Source organism: Pyricularia grisea, chromosome VII (assembly GCF_004355905.1).
Source record: "Pyricularia grisea strain NI907 chromosome VII, whole genome shotgun sequence".
Lineage (NCBI taxonomy): Eukaryota > Fungi > Ascomycota > Sordariomycetes > Magnaporthales > Pyriculariaceae > Pyricularia > Pyricularia grisea.
In genome coordinates, this window is record NC_044975.1 from 678,454 (window position 1) to 699,997 (window position 21,544).

The following is a 21,544-nucleotide window of genomic DNA, read 5'->3' on the forward strand; positions in this document are numbered from 1 at the left end:
CACTTTTTTTTTTGTCACCCTTTGTCAGGCTGGCTGGCCACACCTTTTTTCGTACATCCTAGTGGAATTAAGAAGACACCTCTTTGGCTAACTCGATTGCTCCTCCCCGCGACTTACCCTCTTTGGTTCTGACTAGAAAGTCAGCGGAGCAAGCCCATTAAACAGCCACAAGCCCGGAACCACATCGCGGCTCGGCTGTACTTGGAGGTTTACTGTCATGGTCATTTTTGTAAACCAAAAAAGAACTTGTTTGCGGCTTGAGTTCGGACGAGATCTTCATAAATTCTTCCTAGATCGACCTATCAGCGAGGTTTTGGACCACCCACCTCGGACAAGTTCGTCACAGTTTTGGAAAAAGTCTACAACAATGACAGCGCTAGAACCCTTGACCAGGACATCCTTGATATTGGCTCCTATGCCTCTCGGAGACTGGAATGGGCGGCACAATAATCATCAGTCATCAAAGCAAGGCAGGTCCCTTTTGCCCGGGGTTAAGGTGTGACGAAAGGACGGCTGGGGATCTCTGTTAACGGCGCATGTTTGTCGTTGGGACCAAACCCAACCTGTTTACTTGTTAATGTTTAGTTGTCCTCTTCCGCATTCCCGTATTGGGAGTGGCAGGGTCAAGACATTGGGGTGTCTTCTCTCATGCGTGTCAGCTTCTTTTTTGGGGGGATCAGTACCCCGTCAAGCCTGGTGGAAGTTTGCTCCGCCCAGGTCGCACGGCAAGCCTCCTCGATGACGCCCCCCGAGACCAATTCCTTCTCAAAAAGCCATGAACCTGCTTTACGATGTGGTTGGCTCTGGTTCAAATTACGGGGATCGCGCCGTTGCAGCGAAATGTCTCTCGGCATTCAGCACCCCGGCCTGCCAAGACCCTGAGAGGCTTTTTTTACTCTCTGAACCCTTTGCGCAGCGCACAGTTATGCATTTTGCTTCCTTGTTCTTTGACAGCTTGCGATGCCTATAATCGATATAATATTGCTTTTCTTGGGGCTAAAATATACCACTAATGGGTGGCAACATACTACTACCATGTACCGCTAAGCCAGCTTCCAAATCCACGGGGCGGCACTAGATCAACAAACCGGCGTCATCAACGGGACCACGAGTCTAGGGTCATCCCGTCCTTTTTTTTTTTTTTTTTTTTTTTTTTTTCCTCTGTTCGTCCCCTGCGACCGTATGGGTTTTTTTTTTCAGTTTCTTCCAACGTCCAGACTCGTTTCTGTGCTAGCATGAGACGGCTTGATTTTTTTTTAGAGGGGCACGGTAGCAATTACTCGTTCAGGGCTTCAGATGAACCGAGGATGATGGGGTTTTTTTGGGGTTTTTTTTCCCCTCTCCATCATCTATAATCGCCCGGCGATTTATGATGGCTCAGGATGAGCCAAGATCACCTACTGTTATCTCATTATAAAAATTTTCTTTCTTATTTTTCCTTGCGCCTCTCAAACCCTCCCATGTTCACGTTTCCATACCCAACCTATCATACCCAACATACCTATACTCCAGATGAGATAAAGTTCGCCCCCTGAATTGCCAAGCTGATTTCATCCCAAATTCTGTCTCCAGACACCCAGAGTCACCAGCCCATGCAGAATCAGACAACGCCGGTCCTAGTCTTTCTTTCTTGTCCATTAAACTTATGCATCCATGACATATCAGCGGGCTGAATCGATCTTCGCTCGCCACACCCTCCCCACACGGTACAGCCCCAGATTCTTTTTCCAGATGACGGCTATCGCGGGTCAGCTACTCCTCTTTGGGTCACTTTCGGGCTTGTTAAGCTGTATACTCGAAAGAGTTCGCTTGTTCCTTTGTATAAACGTCTCTTTGACACACTCTTATGTCGTGCTTATAATGTTTTTGGCTTTTTTTTTTTTGCCGTCTTGCGTTTCAACACGGCTGTGGGGTGAGGATGTCCCACCAATGGCTGGGACATGCAGGCTCTTTTCCGCGGATATTCAATATAGCCGGCTCTCCACACCCCTGGGCGTTCTCCGGCGATCTAGCCAGGTGGGCGGGAGGTGGGCGGGTCAGTAGGCTATATTTGGCCAGACCATATTGACGACAGCATTGAAAGGATTCCCCTTATATAGAAAATCGTGTGATCCGAACGAATAGTGTCGGCAAGCTTTTTGTGACTCGAGGAATTTGCAAGGGCATCCTGCTTCATGTCGGCAGGGTGCAGTCTTGTAAAAAAGAAAACCCGCAAAAAGACTCTGGACCTAGTCATTTCTCTTTGTGAGTATATCATGTGATTTAATCTGGCCTGCTCCATATAAGACTCTTTTTGTCTTGATCTCAGCTAGTACTAACTGCGGCGAAGCTCTTCCAGACAACTTGACATGAAAGTCGATGTTTTTCTAACAATATAAAAGAAAATACACAGGGGATCTTGTGGGCTTCAAATAGATGTGCCAGCCCAACCAGCCATCGCATTCCAAGCTTGCGAGGAAAGTCTCGTTTTGCAGGCCAACGCCGTCGGTCTGAGGTTTCGGGGAAGTGTGCTAGCTTTCTTATATATCACCAATGTAACGCACAATCCTCCTCGCGTGGCTCGGGCCTTTGACGTACAATGTATTGCAGACCCAGCCTGACGTCAAGCAAACGCTGTAGTCTCCGGTCCAGCTATAACGGCGCAGCTTTCGCGTGGCTGTTCGTGGTGCGGTCCAGGCAAGGGATATCTTCCCTCGTTGTACAGATGTAGCAGAAAGCTATGATTGTGACTGCTTTGCTTTGCGTTCCGACGTATGGTGTCGCCGTAAAGCGGCATCCAACAGCGTCAGGACCCAAAGTAGTTGCCGCCTGCCAAAACTCGAAGTCCGCGCTCCCCACGGCACCAGCTGGACAAGTTAGTGAATGCCCACTGCAAGCGAGCACACAGAGTCTTTTACAGTGATCTAATAAAATGGAATGTCAGCCATGAGTAGGCCTCGCTCGTTGGCTAGGACTTAGTCAACCAGCTGGTTGAAGATGTACTGCCACAGAGGGCGGTTTGCCCAGTGCCTGCACGCTGGAGCCTCGCTTGGGAGCTCCTAAGAGTGGGCAGTTGAGGGAACATCAAAAAGCTGAACACCATGTGAACTTGTCTGTCCGCCTCTTGTAATTATGTCAGCTACATAGTAGCACGACCTCCAGCTATTGAGTTACGGCAATGTCTCAATCTTGCGTCGGAGCTTCTTTGTTGCGGGCGTGTTCTGACGGCACGAACTGTTTCTAATCTTCCGTCTTGTCCTAACCCGGTAGCTCAACAACTTTCGGATCTGCTGCCCAGCAACCTTACGTCTCTGAGGCTCTATGTAATGGATCTTGGTCGTATCTGGGCGCCGATAGTCTGGCGAGCACAGCCGATGTAGAGGCGCGCCTTGGAGTTTGTTCCGGTGGCAAGATCTGATTTGCCACGGTTGGCTCAGCTCCAGCTCTTTCGATGAGGTGTACAAACTTCTGTCGTTGGTGGTGTATGGAGGCGGCGTCGACAAGTCCGCATTTTGACGTTGTCGCGCCCTCCATGCCGGGTTATGCTTTTCTTCGTCCGAGGTGTAGAATTTGGGCTTTTCCGTGCATCAGATCTCCTAGGACCTCCACAAGCTCATGACCAAAGTATTGGGCTACCATGAGTATATCACCCAGGGGATGGGATACATGTACCCTGAGCAATGCAATGCGACCCATTACAACGTGGCCCGTCCAAAACCGCCCAGCGAGACGTTACTTCCCGGTGCTGTACAAGGGAGACCAAGTTACGCCACGGACAAAGGCATAGATGGACGGTTCAGCACGTAGGGTGGTGATTCCAGAGGAGGGTTCATTGTTATATGCACTAGCAAACGACTAAGCTTCAGATCCTCGGCTACGGTCTCAGGACATCAACGCCACTACTTATCTGAAGGGCGTCAAGATAGGTTTGGACCTGTTTCCAAAGATGTCACGGTCTTTCCCGCTTTGGAACAAGACTCTGGACGACGTGGTGTTGAACAAGATGCACGCTTCGGGTGACCACTTTGCCACCTTTGAGGGGCCCGAAGAGATTGTGATGACTTGCAAGAAGTGTTTCACGGAGGTGAAGGCGCTTATGGAGTGGCAATGAGCAATACGGGATACGCCGAGAATCAGGAGCCAAAAAAAAAAAGAAAACAGAAGCATGCATAGGTATTTTCAAGGTTCCTATGCTGGCTTTGAAGTGAACCTCGCATTGGTACCTACCATGTCCGAGCCAAGTCTGATATCATGAGAATCTACTAACCAGAATATCAATGTGCGTCTCATCCAGGTCGCTTGGTATCAAGTTCAACAGAGCCCCTCGCAGCCGCTCCGGCTTATAGTCAGAAGAGTCTTTTAGACACTACTTGTCAGCTTTAGTCGGGTGATCCGGCTGTGTCATTCTAGCATTGGCTCCTGGGACTGTATTCCGAAACCGGCGCAGTTGTCTGGTCTCCCGGTCTTCGGCTCAGGGGATAAAACCACATTCCATCCAGCGTCTCCCAAGGCAAAGTGTGTAATGGTATATATGTATACTCCATATTGGGCTCCCTGGGGAGCATCTCAATGACATCCCTAGAGTACGGGATTGCAGACGGTGTCCATGCTTCTTTCCAGTCTTTAATACGGCTTCTGGGCTATTAAAACATCGCCTTGTTATAAGACGTAGTTCTCCCCATCTCACTAACCGCGACTCGTCACCTAGTTATCTATCTGGCTTCGCGGTAACTTTGTCCACGGGTTCATAATAGAGATGCAAACAGAACCACCAAAGCTACAAAAGAATGGGTATAACAGCACCAGCTAGCTGCTGAGGCAATCATAGTTTGGGTAGTCGCTGACTCAGTTGCACCTGTTGTAAGCCCTGTCGCCGGCGTTGTGATGCCCGTACTCAGAGCTAAGGACGACGCTTTCACGGGTACCGAGTTCTCTATATTCTATGACATGGCTTTCGGGCTTTTCTAGGGCGTTCTCGTTCTTGTGACGGACGATCCAGACTCAGCTTGGAGTCTAGGTATCCTTGGTCACGCAGGCTCGGTCTTTTCAGCATTGTGACCTCACGGGCGGAAAGAATCCACTTGTACTTTTTTGCTGGTCTCGTTCATGAGTACCCAAGTCGTTTGTTGAGGACCAAAGTATCGTGCACTGCACTTCTTATGAATTCATTGATCTCCTGTTGTTTATTCTTTGCCTCTTTTCCAGTGGTCAGAGTGGCGATGTTGTGTGCCGGTTGAGTGGACTGCCTCAGCAATCACGCGCGTGTACCAGGCACTCTCTTGAGGCTTTTCGTTTCTTGAAGATGAGCTGGTCTCAAGATATTCATCCACTCCAAGCACTCAGGAAAGGCTCTTCACACGTTTTCCTTGCACCCATTTCAGTTTGCCATGATGCTACTGAATGTTTGAAAAAAAACTGTCATCCAGTTTAGTGTATATGTGGACTGGGCCCCCTTGGTTATCTCCACGGTGCTTTTCAGTGCAAAAGAGAAAGGTACGAGGGACACCCTAGTCAAAATGTAAACATGCTCTTCAAGTTACATGTCTTTTGATGACTTGATAAAGCCATTGAAGACCTAGCACCATAAAATGCCGGATTTAGCGTCCCTCCCGATGGGCAATTTTTGCCGCCCATTGTGTGATTTGAAATTTATGCACTTATTTATTCGTGTAGCAATTTATATATAGTTTCTATCTTGTAAAAGCCGGGAACTAGAAATAGTGCTACAGTGAACTGTAATTAACGTTTATCAAGTAATATGATATCTTAAGGCTTGGTGGAATATATAACTGAAGATATAGATTTAAAGCCGCCGAGATGACAATGGGTTGATTCTTCATGCTATCTATTACAAGGAATCAGAACGAACACAAGTCCAACTCCAAGGAACTTTTGTCCGTCGACCTAATTGACAATTATAAGCTGGGCCCTGCAGTGCTTTATATGGAATAACATGAATATATCAGTGAAATCTTTGGTACTTATCTTGGTTTTGTTCAAGGTGTTGATTTATCTACATGTTTATATGTGTCTTGACCGGGGTTTTGCTAAGCCCCTTTGTTAATGTTGGCTTATTATTTTATTTTGCGTTCTTCGCAGTATGGCTTTAGTCACTTACCGTAAAGAGTCCTCATGGTAAGAAATCCGAGAGGAAATTTCGAGGCGGTTTAACAAAATAAATACCAGCTTCATCGCCACGCTCATCTGGGCAGCAATGACTGCAGGTGCCTTTGCCAAGCTTAGAATAAACGAATGCGGACGGTAATAAGCCTAAATAAAACCCCCAAAGAAATAGACTGCCGTCTACCAACATGCCAACAAACTGAACATAAAAGTTAAAAAAAGTTGAAAGTCAGATGTGATTGAACTTTGATGAAAGATGTTGGGATACTATAAACAAGTGCAGCGAGCAGGATTCTTTTGCAGGTACAGGTAGCAGATTCGGGTCCTGCGTCAAGATATTGATGGCCACACCTGGACCTTTATACACGATAAAGAGGTCGGTGATACTGGAACCTGGTCCATGGCGAGCAAACTTCTGTACAAAATTGCTGTGCAAGTTGTAGTTAGGAGATAGGCCACTTTGGATATAGTAGCTCACAATACGACTAGCCAGCTAACCCGAACTCATAGGCTCATAGCACATATGTAGAGGAACTCTCATCATCAGAAATCCGATACGGTTTACACCCCGACTAGGCTACCGCTGTTTTGAGTATTGTACTGCCGTGCAGTTAGTGTGCTAGGCTAAAGCACGAAGCGGCGTGACGGTGGACTCGCTGGTCTAGCACCAGTTAGCTTCTGCCTATTCAGACTGTAGTCTGTACCAGTTCTCGGAACCAGTAAGAGTATACTTCAAGAGCTATTGGTGGAAGAACGAAGCAGGAATCCGGCCAATTTGGGGGCACAAACACCAGATTTTCGACCCAAATTGCACATAAATAAGAGCTGCTAGTCTGAAGTCTCACATTCATCTTGACTCTTGAATCTGTGGAGGTAATTGTTAGGATTCAAACCAGCACAGGTGGAACCGCTGCGACCTAAGTTCTGTCCGGCTTCGATGTAAATATATTGTGTTGCCCTTTTCTCGGACAAACTGTTGAGTATAGAAGCCGTATTTTGTTTTAAGACTATTTAGCAGACCGTCTTTGGCTACTCTGTGTTGTGATTTTCTTCATCTGTTGTTTTGCTTGCATCACTTGAAGCTCACCAAATGAATGGGGCAAGCAGAGGGCAAACAAACAATTTAATCAGTTTTCCTCGTATATTTTACTGGTTCTCCTCTTCTCTTTCGTCTTTGTTTTTCTCACAACGTCTTGATCATCGTTCATAATTATCGTCACCAAAGTATGCCGCCATCAAGATATTCCGAGGCTTGGCCAGTGCAAGCTGAAGCCCAACGCATCAGCGAGGAGGCCAGCCATTCGGCGTCTGATGAAGGGGCGGAAGGACAGTGTAACCCGGCAGCAAAGCACATGCTTCAACTTCTTGATGCCTTCGCTTTCGAGTCTCTCAACGGCGATCAAACGGTTTGTGCATTCTTTGGGTCATGGAGGTGAGTGAATCTGATCGACGTTGACATGGCTCAGCTCAAATTACCTGTGGCGCTCAATCTGACCTGAAAATTTCTTTTCTCCTTTGCAGATCTTGATGTTTTGAGCATTGTTGCCTTGGCACACGCGGTGAATACATCAGGTTTGGTGATCCAGAATTTGACCACCTAAAAAGAGCTGGTGCCTATCATGACGAAAGACGAGAGCATAATTGCATCACAGCGTGTCCAAAGACTTTTAGCGTTTCATCCTAATTTGATGATGAGCAGCAGGCAATGGGGAACATTCGGTTGATAGACCTTTGGTGAATGGAAACTTTCCTGCTATCATCCCTTCCGGACAAGTCTTGTTGCCAAGAGCTGAGCATAGATTGCACCCAACTTGACCCTGGAGATCGTCCCACGGCTCATGCTTTTGTTTCGTCGAAGAATTGGGAAGACCAAGTATTGCCTGCCATCAGCCACATTGGCGAAGACTCACAGGATGAACCCATCGAAGCTGATCAGGTAAAAGGAAGCCAAGTTGACATCTGGCCAGACTATGCCTCAGAGTGACGTTCGGGTGCCCTCACAAAATGAGGACTTCAGTGACGATGCCAGTGCTTCGGGAAATTGTTACTGCAGTCTCAGACTCCTTAGAGACACCCAAGATCCAATACAGAGTCCATCTTCACCGCCCCTGCAACTGTTGCTGGCGCCACTAGTGCAAGAGAGCAAGACAGGTCATCATAAAATCCGCAGGAGAAGAAGTAGAAGTTGTGGTGACCTTTCAGCAGCTTGCAAGATTGGTCCCAAGCTGTCTGAGAGGTGGAAGATATCATCGTGGGTCTGACAGGGAGATTAATATGTAGTTATTTTGACGGGCCATAAAATATGTGCTGTGTTTGCCGGAAGCTTGGCCTGTGTACCACAGGGGGTAAAAACAGATTTGCTGATTGCTTGTGGGATCTGGGGGCGTTGTTGGTTTGCAAAAAAAAGGAAGTCTCGCTTCGTATTTAATGTCTTCCCGTTATTTGAAGCTAAAACTAAGCTCAGCTTCCATGGGAGATTGAGGGAAAACAAAAAAGAAAAAAAAAGTCTATAAAAACATGCATGTAAAGTCAAGAAAGACATGGAAATCTCGACAGATTAGGCTAATCGAAGAAATGAAAGATGTTGATCTGTTGTTGATCATCAAGGCGCAGGGATAAACGATGCCAACGCACCACGAGGAGAACTTTGTTCAGTTCTTGTCTTAACTCGGGACCCCCCACAGGTATGCCCGATTCTGGGAACCCTAAACCTATTACAGTAGTCACCAACAGCCTGAGGGAAATGGAGCCAGCAGAACCCTGAAATCTTGGCAGGGGTAAAGTTAGGTTGGGCAGTTTGGGGCACTCAGTTAGCGCCTTCGAACGTCAGGGGTGTTTAGTGTTTAGTGCAGCTTTTCGCGACGCCCCTCGTCTCAACCTCAACTGGTCTGATGTTTCGCTATCGCCCATTTGGGGGTCGAGAACGTCGTCACACCCAAGGGGAATAAAAGCACCCTAAGGGTTAAACGTTATTGTTTCAAGGGACAGAGTTTCAATATGGCCCAATTCCACCGCCTTTGTTCTCTTGTTTTTTCCTCCGGGAAAACGTGTTTACTGTTTCGACCAGATCGACTCGAGTGATTATCCATCACCTTGACGATTTTCCTTAACATTCCTACTGCTATACCCCGGGCTTTGGGACGTAAGGAGGGTTGAAGTTCATAACACCACATATACATCTTTATCATACCGTTGTCCCTATATCAGAACTGAAACAATACAAACTTGCAGAAAGACAAGAATCCCTCCAAATCACCCAATCCCAGAGAAAACAGAACAACACACGAGATACCCAAAGCCCACCCCACCCAAAAAAAAACCACCAAAAAAACCGTCAAGATGTTCAACGGGCTCGCGACCAAGCTCGCCATGAAGAAGATGGGCATCCCCAAGAACGCGCTCGACATGTCGGCGCTGACGGGCGGATCGTCGTCGACGGAACCCAACAAGCTCAAGAAGAACCCGCCGGGCCAGGAGGATGCCGACGCCGCAAACGCCAACGGCTGGCCCAAGTGGATGACGGTCAAGAACCTGCCGCTCACGGCGCAGGCCTGGCTGTCGCCGCCACCCCCGCCCGTGCCCGTCGCCGCAGAGTGCCCCAAGGTTGGAGACCTGGCCCCGCTCGACAGGGACAGGAAGATCGAGTTTGGTGGCGGGAGGAGGGTGTTGGTTGTGTTTTTGCGTTGTGTGGGTTGTGCTTGTAAGTGTTTGCTTCTTTTCTTTGTCTTGCTTTTCTTCTCAACTTCGCCCTCTTTTTCTTTTGCCATCACCAAAATCTAGCCCCCAATCTTTAACTAATATGATTTTTAAAAACAAAAACAAAAAAAACAGTCGCGCAAAAGACCTTCCTCGCCCTCCGCACCCTCGCAAACCGCCACCAGCAGACCCTGACCTGCATCGCCGTGTCGCACTCCTCCGAGGCGGCGACGAAAAAATGGCTCGACCTCCTGGGCGGAGCCTGGAACGTGCAGATCGTGGTGGACGAGGACCGATCCCTCTACGCGGCGTGGGGCCTGGGTCTGGGCAACACGTGGTACCTCTTCAACCCGACGACGCAGATCCAGGGGTGGAAGGAAAAGGGCTGGCTGGGCGCCACGGTCGCCACGTCCATCCAGCGGACCAACACGCTCGAGGACAGGGTCAAGGCCAACGCGCCGCCGCCCAAGAAGCCGGGCTTGATGAGGAGGGCCACGGGCGAGCAGAAGCAACAGGACGAGCAGCCGGTGGTGGGCGACGGGGAGGAGGAGGGTGGACCTAGTACCGTTTTGGGCAACAAGTGGCAACAGGCTGGCGCCTGGGCCATCGACGGCCGTGGGACGGTTGTTTGGGGTGGCAAGGCGTTGAGGGCGGATGATCTGATGGACTTGGAACAGGGTGCCAAGATCCTCGGTCTGTGATGCTTCCAATTACCCATTTTCATTCTTTGTCCCCTGTTTTTTTTTAGCATCTGTATCTCATATTGGTTTGGGCGTTATGGTGAGGAGGGTTTCTAGCGGTCTTGTCATTTTCACTTTCTGGTCTACGATATCTAGACCTGAGTCTGCATTATCTTGATGGTACTACGATGATAGAAGACTTGTATTATTATGTCCAACGTCAACATCCATTCCTCGATCTTGAATTTTTAAAGCTTGAATGCTATTTTATATCAACCAAAATATTGGAGCAAGTCCACACTAGACTGGCACTTAGGGTCGGCCACTTACCCTCGGCCCATCCCGTCTCGCATTTTCCGTGGTCCCGCAGCCGTGTGTCTTGGATCACGGATGACCTTATCCTGTTTAGCTTGGCGTTACAAGGCTTATGCAACTTAAAACAAGAAACCTTGGTTGATGGTGTGAAGAACCGCATCGTCTGATGAACCGGCTTGATAGAAGAATCTGCTGAATCTTCAACTTCAGTCTCACTCCCTGTGCTCCGCGTATAGCCATTACAGTCACGATGTTCAAGATATCATCGACGGCAACGAATGAAGCCCATGTATTTCAGCCTCCTTTTCGAACATAAAATCCCGCGACGAAGACAACAAAACAGGAAGCCATGCCCATCCGATAAAAATACTAACAGCCCAAAGATTTTTGTCCTCAATTGATTCCCCTCGCTTATAACCCCTTTCAATGCTATAATAACAAGGAACCAATGATTAAAAATAAAAACAGCAGGCGCTGCAAAGACAAACAATGAGAACTCCTTGTACTCTGTGCGCCGCTTGGTATCAGGCTGCCAATTAAAGTAGCTTTCCCTTTTGCCACATTTGATGTCCCTTATCTTGAACCAAAGCCCTTTGGAACAAGAAGATACAGAAAGAAAAAATTCACAAAAAGTTAGATTGCGCCCGCAAAGTCCGTCCCAATCAAAGAAAAAAAAAAAGGGAAAATAAAAGTTCCATCCCACTGCCCACAGTTTCTGCCTCTCCCTTAACACATTCCAGCCATCACTGGCTTGAAAATGATCAAGAAGCTGAGTATTGTACCTGCGCTCTGCGTCCTATCCGCAACCTCCCGACCCCCAACGCAGCTTCCACTATGCAAATAAACCTGGCTGGGTCAGGCTGTTCGTCAAGTGTCTGGATCTTGTTCCGCGTAGAACCGGCGGTGTCTGTCCGAGAATGAAACAATACTGTGGGTTGAGGAGAGATGAAGTCGACATTAGGTTCAAGAAAAAAGAAAACCAGGAAACAGCAGAAACTCCCCCCAAATACCCCCCGTTGCAAGATCCCAACAAAGAGCAAAGAAAAAATAAATACCCTCCACCGTCGCCATGAATTTTTCCCATCCTTGCCTGGCAAGATAACGAAAATCGAAGACATGTGAAACACCCCTTTGTTATCCTTTTTTTTTTGTAACTTCCGCGCTCCCGAAAAAAAAGAAAGAAGAAAACCCCAAAAATAATCCCCACTATTCGCCCATATATGTCAGATTGTGCTTGTGCCTGTGCCCACGCAAACCCATGCAAAGACACTGACGCCATACTTTGTGCGAATCCCATAGAGCAAATAAGAACCCAAAAGAAGCAAGAGATAACACCTGGAAGGGAAAAAAACCAAGAGACCGCGAAAGAACTAATACCGTTGCTTTATGAAGTGTGCGCATTCGTTAACCCCAGACACTGGCCTGAACAGAGCCAAGACCAGACTTGCTGCCCCAGACGCCGGAACGAGCACCCCAGCCGGAGACATCAGGTGCGCCTGTTGCCTGCGAGCCAGGCGCAGTCGTGGTTGGCGTCGCCTTGTCATCGCCATTGCCCGAGGCAGTGTAACCCTGGCTCAGAGGAGAGGGAGCTGGCGTTGTAGACCGCTGTTTGGTGAGAGCTGGGTTCGCCGGGGGTGTCGATCCAGCCGATGTGGTCGAGGGACGGGTGCCAATGGGTGCAACCGAGGTCGTGGGCTTGTTGTTACCCGGCGAGCCAGCGGGCGAAGAGTTGCTGGTCCGGTTGACGGAGGGCTGCTGCGGCAGAGGAAGGCCTGAGTTGGACTGCGGGCTGGCGTTGGAGTTGGCGCGCGAGCGGTCGTTGGCGGCAATGTTGGCGGCCTGTGACCCTTCAGGGGCGCCAGGCTGGGCGTCAGCATTGATGGGAGGGGTACGACCATACTCATAAGCAAGCGGAGAATGACCACGCAGCCCAACACCGCCCATGGGAGGCGGCGCAATGGTCTGGGGCTGGCCAGGCATGCCGGGTCGTACGGCTCCGGTCTCGTCCACGTAACCACCGCCATCGGCGAACTGACCCTCCCCATACAAAGCGCTGCGTTGACGGGCGATCAGCTCCCGGCGCTCATCTTCGGACATGTTGCTGCCGGGGCTCAGAGTACGATCGGGTCTGACGTCCGAGATGGAGGCTGTTGTGTTGAAAGTGGAGTGGGTTAGCGGTCGATCAACAAGGTTAATGTGGGCTAAGGTGGAGGGGTGGATGAAGGATGAAATTGCACCAAAGTAGGTCACTAGACAACCGGGTGGTGGGTAAAACTTGTGAAACGAGCCGTGGAGCCTTTTGCTACAGTAATTAGATCACCAAAAGGGAGAGAGTGCTAGCAGGGCATGGCAACTTCTGATGAGAATGGGTGTGCTTTCGTGAATATTTGTTTGCATGGACAGGAGAACAACGGTTTCTTTCTTGTTCTTGTGATATATAGAAAGAGAGGCAGGCGAAAAGGCAAGGACCGCAGGAACGACAAGAGAAACGTGTTATGCAGTAGAGGGAGGCCTACTTCGATTATACTGCTGCTCCTGGTGGTAGTTGCGCAGTTCTCGTTCCCGTTGAGCCGCCATCCTCCGCTTGGCCTGCATCATCTGCTCTGCTTCGTTCGTACCGCGCGAGGGCTGTTGTCGTTGGCTGGCGTAGAAGTTGGACAGGTTGGAGCCCTGATGAGGGCCGGAGCGATCATCGTGGAAGCCGCCGACCGAGTGAGGACGTGAGCCGGGGCCCGAGGGAATGCGGTTGTCTGAAGGAGGGCAATGGGCGAGCAAGTCAGCCGGCGTTCAACGGAAGCCCGGAGACGAAACAGTAGCGCCCTCGTGCCCGTGGTGCTCGCGGTCTCTTCTTCCAGTTTCCTCCTCTTATTATTGTCGCATTGGGCCGCCGCGGGCACGGGGCGGAGCCCAGCCACCAGCCCAGGCCGACTTACCACCATAGTCTAAACGCGGCTTTCTGGAAGGACCCGGGGGGAATTGAGGAGCATGAGCTGGAAGCGACTCACGTCGGCCGGGCATGTTAAACATCTTTCCACTCTTGACGAGGTTGTCGATCGCCTTTTCGACCTCTGTTGAAGAAAAGATAGGTTAACACATGTATACAGCGTGCGCGAGGCGGTTGAGGTGCAGTATACGTCTCCTGCATTCATGCGCAGGGCATCGACAGCGGGGCCATTTCAATTTTTCAACGAGCCAAGCCACGCTCCTGCACTCTGGCTTCGGCGCAAAAAGGGTCGGAAAAGTCCAAGTCGACGGTTTTCAAGTTCATCGTGATGTGTTTGGGGTGTGAAACATACCCTCAATCTGGGAAACAAAGGCGGGAGCCTCTTCTCGTGGAACGGCAGAACTGGCACCTGTAATTGATCAAACATTTCCGATTAGCCACTGGAATGCCGACGGCGCAACAATCACGAAAGCGCTCTAAACATATAAAGAGAGGATAGACCACCAACCTGATCGGACCGGGGGCGTCTGGTGATCCCATCCCGATTGGCCACCAGCGGGCCATTGCGAGTTTTCGTAGTATGCCATTTTGAACGGTGTTTTATCGTGGGTTTGACTGTGCCGACGAAAGAGTGTCCGAAAAAAAAAATGCGGCCCGAAGGAAAAAAGCGATTTGCGACGGAAAACGAGGTCGCGCAGCCAAAAGGGGATTAAGGTTGTCAAGTTCAATGGGACCGTCCTGGGGAGGCAGTAGCTGCTAATGGTAGTCGTGTTTTCTGTTCCTTGTTCTTTTTTTTCTTCTTGTTTCTTCTTGATCTGTTCCGAGCTGTCAGGTCTGCTCCACGAGAAGCAAAGAGTGTGATGCGTCAGCGTTGGTCAATCTGCACATTGTGGGTGTGAGATTGCGAATCAGAATCGTGCTGTCATCCGACAATCGCGACTGGTTGATGAATGAGGCGAAAATAGAATTTGCGACGAATGTGCCTGTCCAATGCGAAGAAGAGCAGGGCGCAAATGCACAAACAAGCAGGTGGGCAATGGGCAATGGATCAGACCGCGCAAATGACTGTGTGTGGCCTGGGCTGAGGGGAAGGATAGTGGTGCACTTGTGGCTGGTGTCTTAAAAGTCTTTGCAAACGCTTGTGTTGCGCTGTTCAGACTGGACTGGCCTGAACTTTGATCCGGGAGAACGGGTGGACGGGTGCGGGCAAGCCGAGCTATTCCCCAAGGGCACGGAGGAAGCTATAGCGTCGGGACGGGCAATCGAGGCCTAAAGAGGGTTGTCGATTTGATTGATCGCTGCCTCGAAGCTCAACCCAGCTAAAACAGCCAAGGTACCTCTGATTCAAGCAAGTTTCTAGCGGCCTGGTCATACCAACCAACGGCCGGCAAAAAAGACTCAAACTCCCCGAATTTTGGCTTGGTCGCAAACCCACACCCGAGCAATCCAGTCCAATTGCGCAATAAAGCCATGAAAACGGACTTGTCAAGTAACGGACCGACTTACCGAAATATGTCCTGTACGGGCTCAGTCAAACGATACGTAAGGCTTCCTTTTTTTTTTTTCCCTGGTCTGGCCCTGGTTGATCGTGTGTCGCTTTGGAGGATTTTGCTAGGTTTGCGTTCAACCGCGTTCGCAAGACGTAAATGGTGCGTAGTCGTGCAAAGAAAAAAGAAATAAATAAGAAAAGATGACGCCGGCGCAAATTATAACCGAGTGCCTCGAAAATGCCACGATCTTGACGGAAAATAAAGAATGCAAATAAAAAAGAAAAAAACTACCGTCGCAAATGAGTATTGAAAGAACTCAAGTAAACCCGATTCGCACGCGTGCCCCAAGAAAATGTTTTAAGGTTTCTTCTCCTCTTTTGTTTCGTCGTGTTTCCTCTGCCCGGCGATGCTGGTCGAAAGATCTCGCACTTGGGTAGCGCCTCACTGCTGCGATTTTTCTTGTCGTGCGGAAATTCGTTCCCGCTTGACCTGCTTGCTGAAAGACTGAAAGGGGGGGAAAAAGGCGGGCGGGTCGAGACAGCTGGCAGCGGGAGCACCGGGGGGACAGGAGAGATTATGAGCGCCGCATCGACGGTGGGGCGACTTGTATGGGACGTAATAAGGCAGGTCCTCCTTCGGCTAGTCGGCGACCTTCTTGGCCTCGACTGTAATTCGTCGTGACGATGCGATGCGCAGGGCAATCGGATTACATGAGTTTCGTTTCGCTGACAACATGTCTACTTAGGTATCCTCAGAAAATCTATCTAGAACTAGAAGGGTATTATGAACATTTGATCAGATCAAAAAAATGGGCGCATTCACCAGCCAGGTCGATATCCAGGAACATCTCTGTCAAATCCACATAGCATATGTAATCCAAGACAGGTTCGGATTTCAGTTCCTGCGCACCTGCGGGCAGTTCCGCTTAATGAGCACGTTGTAATTGATTGTAGGAGCTTGTGGAGTTGTTGGCAACCTTGAGCTGATCGGGCTCTGACAAACCTGGGCGGCGGGCTACCTGGGTTTCCGTTACACAAATTGCAGTATAGGCACTGTACATTGTGCCTCGCAGCGATATCAATCAGACGTTGGCTGTTTGTTGCCCATTGTTCAACGCCGTCATCGGTCCTCCCCCGAATCGTTTGAATAGCCATCTCCCAGCTAAACTCAACATCCCGCGCTCCCAAATTCCACGTCAATGACGCCAGATAGCGCCGTGGCAGAAGCAGCTGATGTGGAGTGCAGGACATTTACAGGCCATCAAGGTCATCTGCAGTGCGGCGCATATGCAGCCTCGGGTTTGGATCAACAAGCTTGGCCAGGCCATCCGTTTTATTTGCGTACCTTGCTCACAGACGACAGCTAATTTCGGGAGATTCATCCCATAATTACTGCAAATGGCCAAAAGTACCTAGATTAAGGTACAGTACGACGACTTTTTGATCAACATCAAGCTAGCCGACAAAGCGGGTATCAATCATCCCCTATCCCCCAAAGAAAGAGAAGGGGAAAAAAAAAAAAAAAAAAAAGGCGGGCACATTTTCTTCAACACTTCTCTTCTACAGTATGAAGCGTTCTTGTTCTTGGCCTCAATTGCTCGGCAGGCAATGGAACGTTCAACTTCTTGGTGGGAGAATTTGATTGGGGCAAGGGTGGTCCCCGGCTTTTATCTCGGCCGATTTTTTGGTTCAATTGAATCAAACCCCCACCATCCATCCCGACCATCCACACCACTTTTGCACCTTGACACGACCCTCCAACTGGCTACCCTTTCTACCCTTTTCTTTGATCTTCCCCTTTTCCTGCGATTCCCAATGCATGCAACCGCGGGCTACACACGTGGTCTTTTGCATGTCGGGTGCGTTTGCCCAGGGATCGCTGTGTTCTTTTGTTCTTGTAGTCCACACGTTGCGAGAAAACGACTCGTCGCAATTTGCTTCTTCATCTTTTTCTTCTCCTTTTTGTCACTTTTTGATCGTATGTATCTCCTTTACACACCTTCCCCCCAACATCAAGACACCGATCGAGCAAACCCATCTGGTTGCGTCTATTCTTTATCGGAAATGTCTTTGATTCTTTTTAAGATGATTTAGAGACGTTCAAGTCAAAGCACGGGCGCTTCGAGTGGAGATGCGGCCCCACACAAGCTTACCCAGTTCAGGGACCTGCCTTGTCTTTGCTGCTTATCACCCGTCAACAGATGAAGTCAAAACTATAATCAGTAAAGTGCCCCCGGTTGTCATTCTTGAACAGGCCGTTGGTGGAAGATCGCAAGTTCGCTTTATGCGGGTATACTATTACTGGATTGGTGTATGCGATTTTTGCATTTTTGCGGTCTCAGAGCGAGATGTACATACCGCCCCATACTACCCTTTCGCAGTGATGTATTTGACATCTTGAAATGCTAGTGTTTCCGAGTCAGATCAATTTCTATTAGAAACTGATGACAAGCGTGCTTCCTTGTCTAAATGCTTGGTATACAACACGTACTTACTTACTGTTGTACTGTTAGACCTGAAATATTCCAGAATCTGCTTCGCACACTTTCTCTTCAGGACCTCCGCCGCCGGCATTTTCCTTAATCATCATACCACTTTGTATAGTACATAGTATACTGAAGTAGCTGTGATGTGTCTCTGTTGGATATGCTGTCGGGCTTCTAGATCATTCTGGATTCTTTCTCAAACCCTTGTTCTTTTTTTTCTCTACCGCAGCAATAACGCTAATCATCACGAGATAATTACTTGGCTTCCGTTCAAGTGGAGTGGATTGAAGAACACAGTCAAACGAAAAAAAAAAAAAAAAAAAAAAATAGTTACCCAAGCCAGAACGCTTGGGCTCGTCCTTCTTACCGTCCCGAGCCCAACCAGTTTGTCCCGCGAATGTGGTTGAAACTATGCTGGAACAAGCCGGGACACACACCACGCCCTGTCTGTTTATCGTAACCCCGATTATTAACGGAAACCGAACCCGGAGTTTGAATACACTGTGTGTACGTACTGCCAAAACCACCCTTTATTTGGAAACACAAGTGTTTCCCGAGAAACTACCCACTCCTCCCAACCCTGACCCTGGGCAAATGATTGACAGGGTCCGACCCGCCTCATTGTCACTTTGCACATTACCCCCCCCCCCCTTTTTTTTTTTTTAGTTGGTCCGTCCGCAAACGTATCACACTACGACGGGGGTTTTAATTGATAGAGGTCAACCGTTGGTGGTAATATTCATTGTCCTAAAAGTGTAATTGGTAGACAGGGGTGGCGATTTCAGGGTTTGCCGTGATTCTCTACGTCGTACATACGTGTAGTGTACATGGCAGTGAAAGGACTCAAGTTCCTTCGTAGGCCCGATTTTGCCGGGATTATATGAGGCCCTGTCTCCGGAAGCAAGTCTCCCAAACATGGCAGTGAAATCTAGTTCCGTGATATTTATGTGCTCATGGCAAGTCCTTGAGTTGCGCTTACAACTCCTGTCACCTACCCGGCACCTGATTGTCCCGGACCTCCTCCATCCCTACTTCGAGAAGTGGCTCCCCGTGCTCGTTCCGGCTGGTCGTCGATGAAGCCAGACCCCAGCCTCTCTGAAAAGGTCCTCTCGAGTCAGCCCCATCGATGCTCAAGGGTCGTACAATCGCTACATAGAATCACCCTCTAGCCTTGTACCGTGGCCATGATGCCGGGGATTTCTGAGGCCTTGGGCACCCCTCAAAGTATCCCAGGGAGAAGGGATCTGGCCGCGGTGACAGGGCACGGAAGCCGGCTGGGTGGCGGGAGGTGTGACCTAGAGGCCTGCGGTCAGAAGTGTGCACTGCGGGCGGTGTGAGCGTACCGGCCACCACCGCATCGCGCTCGCATCTGACGCTGAACTGGACGCACTTGCAATATACTCGGCAGGTAGCTGAGACGACCGAGCGATACTCCGGGCCCGTGGGCTCAGTTGACCAGCCCATGTTTGACGGTGAGTCTTTGGTGCCTGGGGTTTACTCTCGACGCCTTCGTGGTACAGAAATGTTGTGACCATCGACTTCCCATCCCGAAAGAAAGCTTCGAAAGGGAGTTATCCCTGATAGTATTGGGCTTCCGGACGAGGGATATGGAACCATCAAGTTCTATGTACCTGTTACAGTTCCCCGGTTAGGTTTTCTCGGCTCCTCTCCCACCCTTGGACATATTCTGGGCAATTCCGAGACTCGTTTCCGGCTGATTTTGTCTGATGATGTACTCGGCAACCTTGACGAGGCCGAAAGATATCTGTATGATAGAGGCTGGGTTTTTCAACTGTGCTAGGAAATTAGTGACATGCGGTCGGGCTGTTGATGTGCAGTATTCCTAGCTGCTTGTGCGATAAACAGACTTACGCTCTGATGCATCTATCGAGGGCATTGATCCCTTTCTCCCTGCAAGTTGATATGGTGGGGAAAATAAATAGTTGAGAGATAAATCAAGCGGCAGGGCAACAAAATAGAAACAGGCTCCCATAGCTGTACTATCAACTCATTGCTCGATATATAGCCGCCGGGTAGAGCTGCAAAGTGGCGGTGGCCGTCAGATCAGGAGGTATGCGGCAACGCATTTCCTTTGTAGCTTTGCTGTGCCAGTAGATATGGTTGCCAGGCAAGTTTAAGAACCGGCAGGCGGTACATTCAGTCCTGCCTCGGATCCGTAGGACCGATGAAATGAAGATCGACAGCATAGGTACCTAGGTACAGTACCTAGGGATATACCGTAGGCAAGGTAGGGCCAGAACGTACCACGCATAAGAGGCCTCGCCTAGCCGCCACACCTCTTGCTGTCCAATATCACTGTCTTTTAGCTGCCAAACACTGAGCCGTAGCTCGGTCGAATTGCTGTCCTGACCCGCACCACCTTGCTTTCTTGCGTCGAAACACTCTCTAGAGTCAGAACAAACATCAATAATAGACTCCTCCAAGACTTCAATTACTACTATAATATAAACATTGCGGTATCTCAACCAATAACATCATACGCTAGGGAAACTCCCCGCACTATTGACACGGGGGGAAAACAATCCAACCAAAATCTCAAAATTTCCAACCATTCTAAAGACCATTTGAAAAACCACCCATCTTTCAATCAAACAACCCGGGCATCATCAGCAGCCGTACCAGTAAGCCCTTGCTTCCTGGCCAAGTTGAGAGCCTTGAGCTTGGCCGTTCCGAAGCCGGCGTGGCCCTCCTCCTGGTTGTCGCCCAGCCAGGGCTTCTTGGACTCGCCGAGCATGCTGCCGGACAGGAAGTAGACGAGCAGGCCGAGGATGATGAGGACGAAGGCGACGGGGTAGAGTTTGGAGATGACGTAGCCAAAGACGTGAATACCGATGATGACGCCCCAGAAGCTGCCGGTGAGCAGGCTGATGTTGTAAAAGGCGGCGCTGGCCATGCGCAGCACGAACGGCACGAGCGAGTAGAACACCGCCAGCACCAGGGTGTAGCCGGCCAGGTAGCCGCCGACCTCGGGGGTCCAGGTCGCCGTGGCGAACTGCTCCCGGTCAAAGATGGCGGCCTGGACGCCGTTGATGATGACGCCAAAGACGCCGAGGAAGGAGAGGACTTCGTAGACGGGCCGGCGGCTGACGAGCCACTCCTCAAAGACGTTGCTGAGGCCGTAGCATGTGGACCCGACGAGGGCAAAGAGGTCGCCCTTGAGCATGTCCTCGCCGGGGCCACCGTTGCTGCCCTCCAGGTGGTCAGAGCCGATGAGCAGGCCCATACCGCCGCAGCACACGAGGATGCCGATGATCTGGAAGGGCCGGTAGCGGACCTTGAGGAAGAAGAAGGACAGCAGGACGACGACGACGATGGCCCAGAAGTTGATGAGCTGCGCCGACAGGATGTTAGTGTACCGGTAGGCCAGGACGGTGAAGTAGTTGCCCTCGACGTCGAGGAAGCTGAGGATGAAGTACTTCCAGCCGTCCCGGAGCCAGATGCGGCCCAGCTTCCGCGGACCGTACTCATACAGCGTGTAGCTGAAGTAGATGAGCGTCAGCAGCACGTAGTTGAAGATGGTCTGAAAGGCCGGGATCGAGGTGCCAACGTTGGAAAGCAGCTGGCTGAAGGTGTTGGTGCCGGTGATGCACAGGGCCAGGACTTGTCCGAGGGCGAGGACGATCCAAAAGTCGATCGTGGTCAGGTACGAGTACCAATGGACCTTGCGAGCCTCAATCTGGTGGAGAGCCTGCCCAACCGCGGCGTCGATTTGAGCGTTGCCCATGTCTGCCGAGTCGTGGGTGGCAGTGTTTTGGACGTCGGTGGTGCCGAGGGCCTTGGTGCCGACATCGTCGGTGCCGTGGGAACCCAT

The 21,544-nt window shown here is 50.1% G+C and overlaps 6 protein-coding genes across 6 annotated transcripts; 3 read left to right on the forward strand and 3 right to left on the reverse strand.

The window, feature by feature from the left end:
• Nucleotides 1-3,594: 3,594 nt before the first annotated feature.
• PgNI_10231 (uncharacterized protein) lies at nucleotides 3,595-4,090 on the forward strand (the record flags this gene model as incomplete). The annotated part of the gene is made up of 2 exons (XM_031130205.1): nucleotides 3,595-3,726; nucleotides 3,866-4,090. The coding sequence occupies 2 exons, from the start codon at nucleotides 3,595-3,597 to the stop codon at nucleotides 4,088-4,090; spliced, it is 357 nt and encodes a 118-aa protein (XP_030979457.1).
• A 3,238-nt stretch (nucleotides 4,091-7,328) lies between these two features.
• PgNI_10232 (uncharacterized protein) lies at nucleotides 7,329-7,638 on the forward strand (the record flags this gene model as incomplete). The annotated part of the gene is made up of 2 exons (XM_031130206.1): nucleotides 7,329-7,508; nucleotides 7,624-7,638. The coding sequence occupies 2 exons, from the start codon at nucleotides 7,329-7,331 to the stop codon at nucleotides 7,636-7,638; spliced, it is 195 nt and encodes a 64-aa protein (XP_030980132.1).
• A 1,380-nt stretch (nucleotides 7,639-9,018) lies between these two features.
• PgNI_10233 (uncharacterized protein) lies at nucleotides 9,019-10,707 on the forward strand. The gene is made up of 2 exons (XM_031130207.1): nucleotides 9,019-9,802; nucleotides 9,934-10,707. The coding sequence occupies exons 1-2, from the start codon at nucleotides 9,442-9,444 to the stop codon at nucleotides 10,497-10,499; spliced, it is 927 nt and encodes a 308-aa protein (XP_030980131.1). The 5' UTR covers nucleotides 9,019-9,441; the 3' UTR covers nucleotides 10,500-10,707.
• Nucleotides 10,708-11,420: 713 nt separating this feature from the next.
• PgNI_10234 (uncharacterized protein) lies at nucleotides 11,421-15,741 on the reverse strand. The gene is made up of 6 exons (XM_031130208.1): nucleotides 15,244-15,741; nucleotides 14,246-14,571; nucleotides 14,090-14,146; nucleotides 13,727-13,861; nucleotides 13,310-13,543; nucleotides 11,421-12,940 (listed from the first exon to the last, which is right to left on the reverse strand). Exons 2-6 carry the CDS (start codon nucleotides 14,322-14,324, stop codon nucleotides 12,198-12,200), a joined length of 1,248 nt encoding a protein of 415 aa, XP_030980134.1. The 5' UTR covers nucleotides 14,325-14,571; nucleotides 15,244-15,741; the 3' UTR covers nucleotides 11,421-12,197.
• A 3,129-nt stretch (nucleotides 15,742-18,870) lies between these two features.
• PgNI_10235 (uncharacterized protein) lies at nucleotides 18,871-19,176 on the reverse strand (the record flags this gene model as incomplete). The annotated part of the gene is made up of 1 exon (XM_031130209.1): nucleotides 18,871-19,176. One exon carries the CDS (start codon nucleotides 19,174-19,176, stop codon nucleotides 18,871-18,873), a length of 306 nt encoding a protein of 101 aa, XP_030980133.1.
• A 1,144-nt stretch (nucleotides 19,177-20,320) lies between these two features.
• Nucleotides 20,321-21,544, reverse strand: PgNI_10236 (uncharacterized protein; the record flags this gene model as incomplete). Its single annotated transcript, XM_031130210.1, has 1 exon — nucleotides 20,321-21,544. One exon carries the CDS (start codon nucleotides 21,542-21,544, stop codon nucleotides 20,321-20,323), a length of 1,224 nt encoding a protein of 407 aa, XP_030980136.1.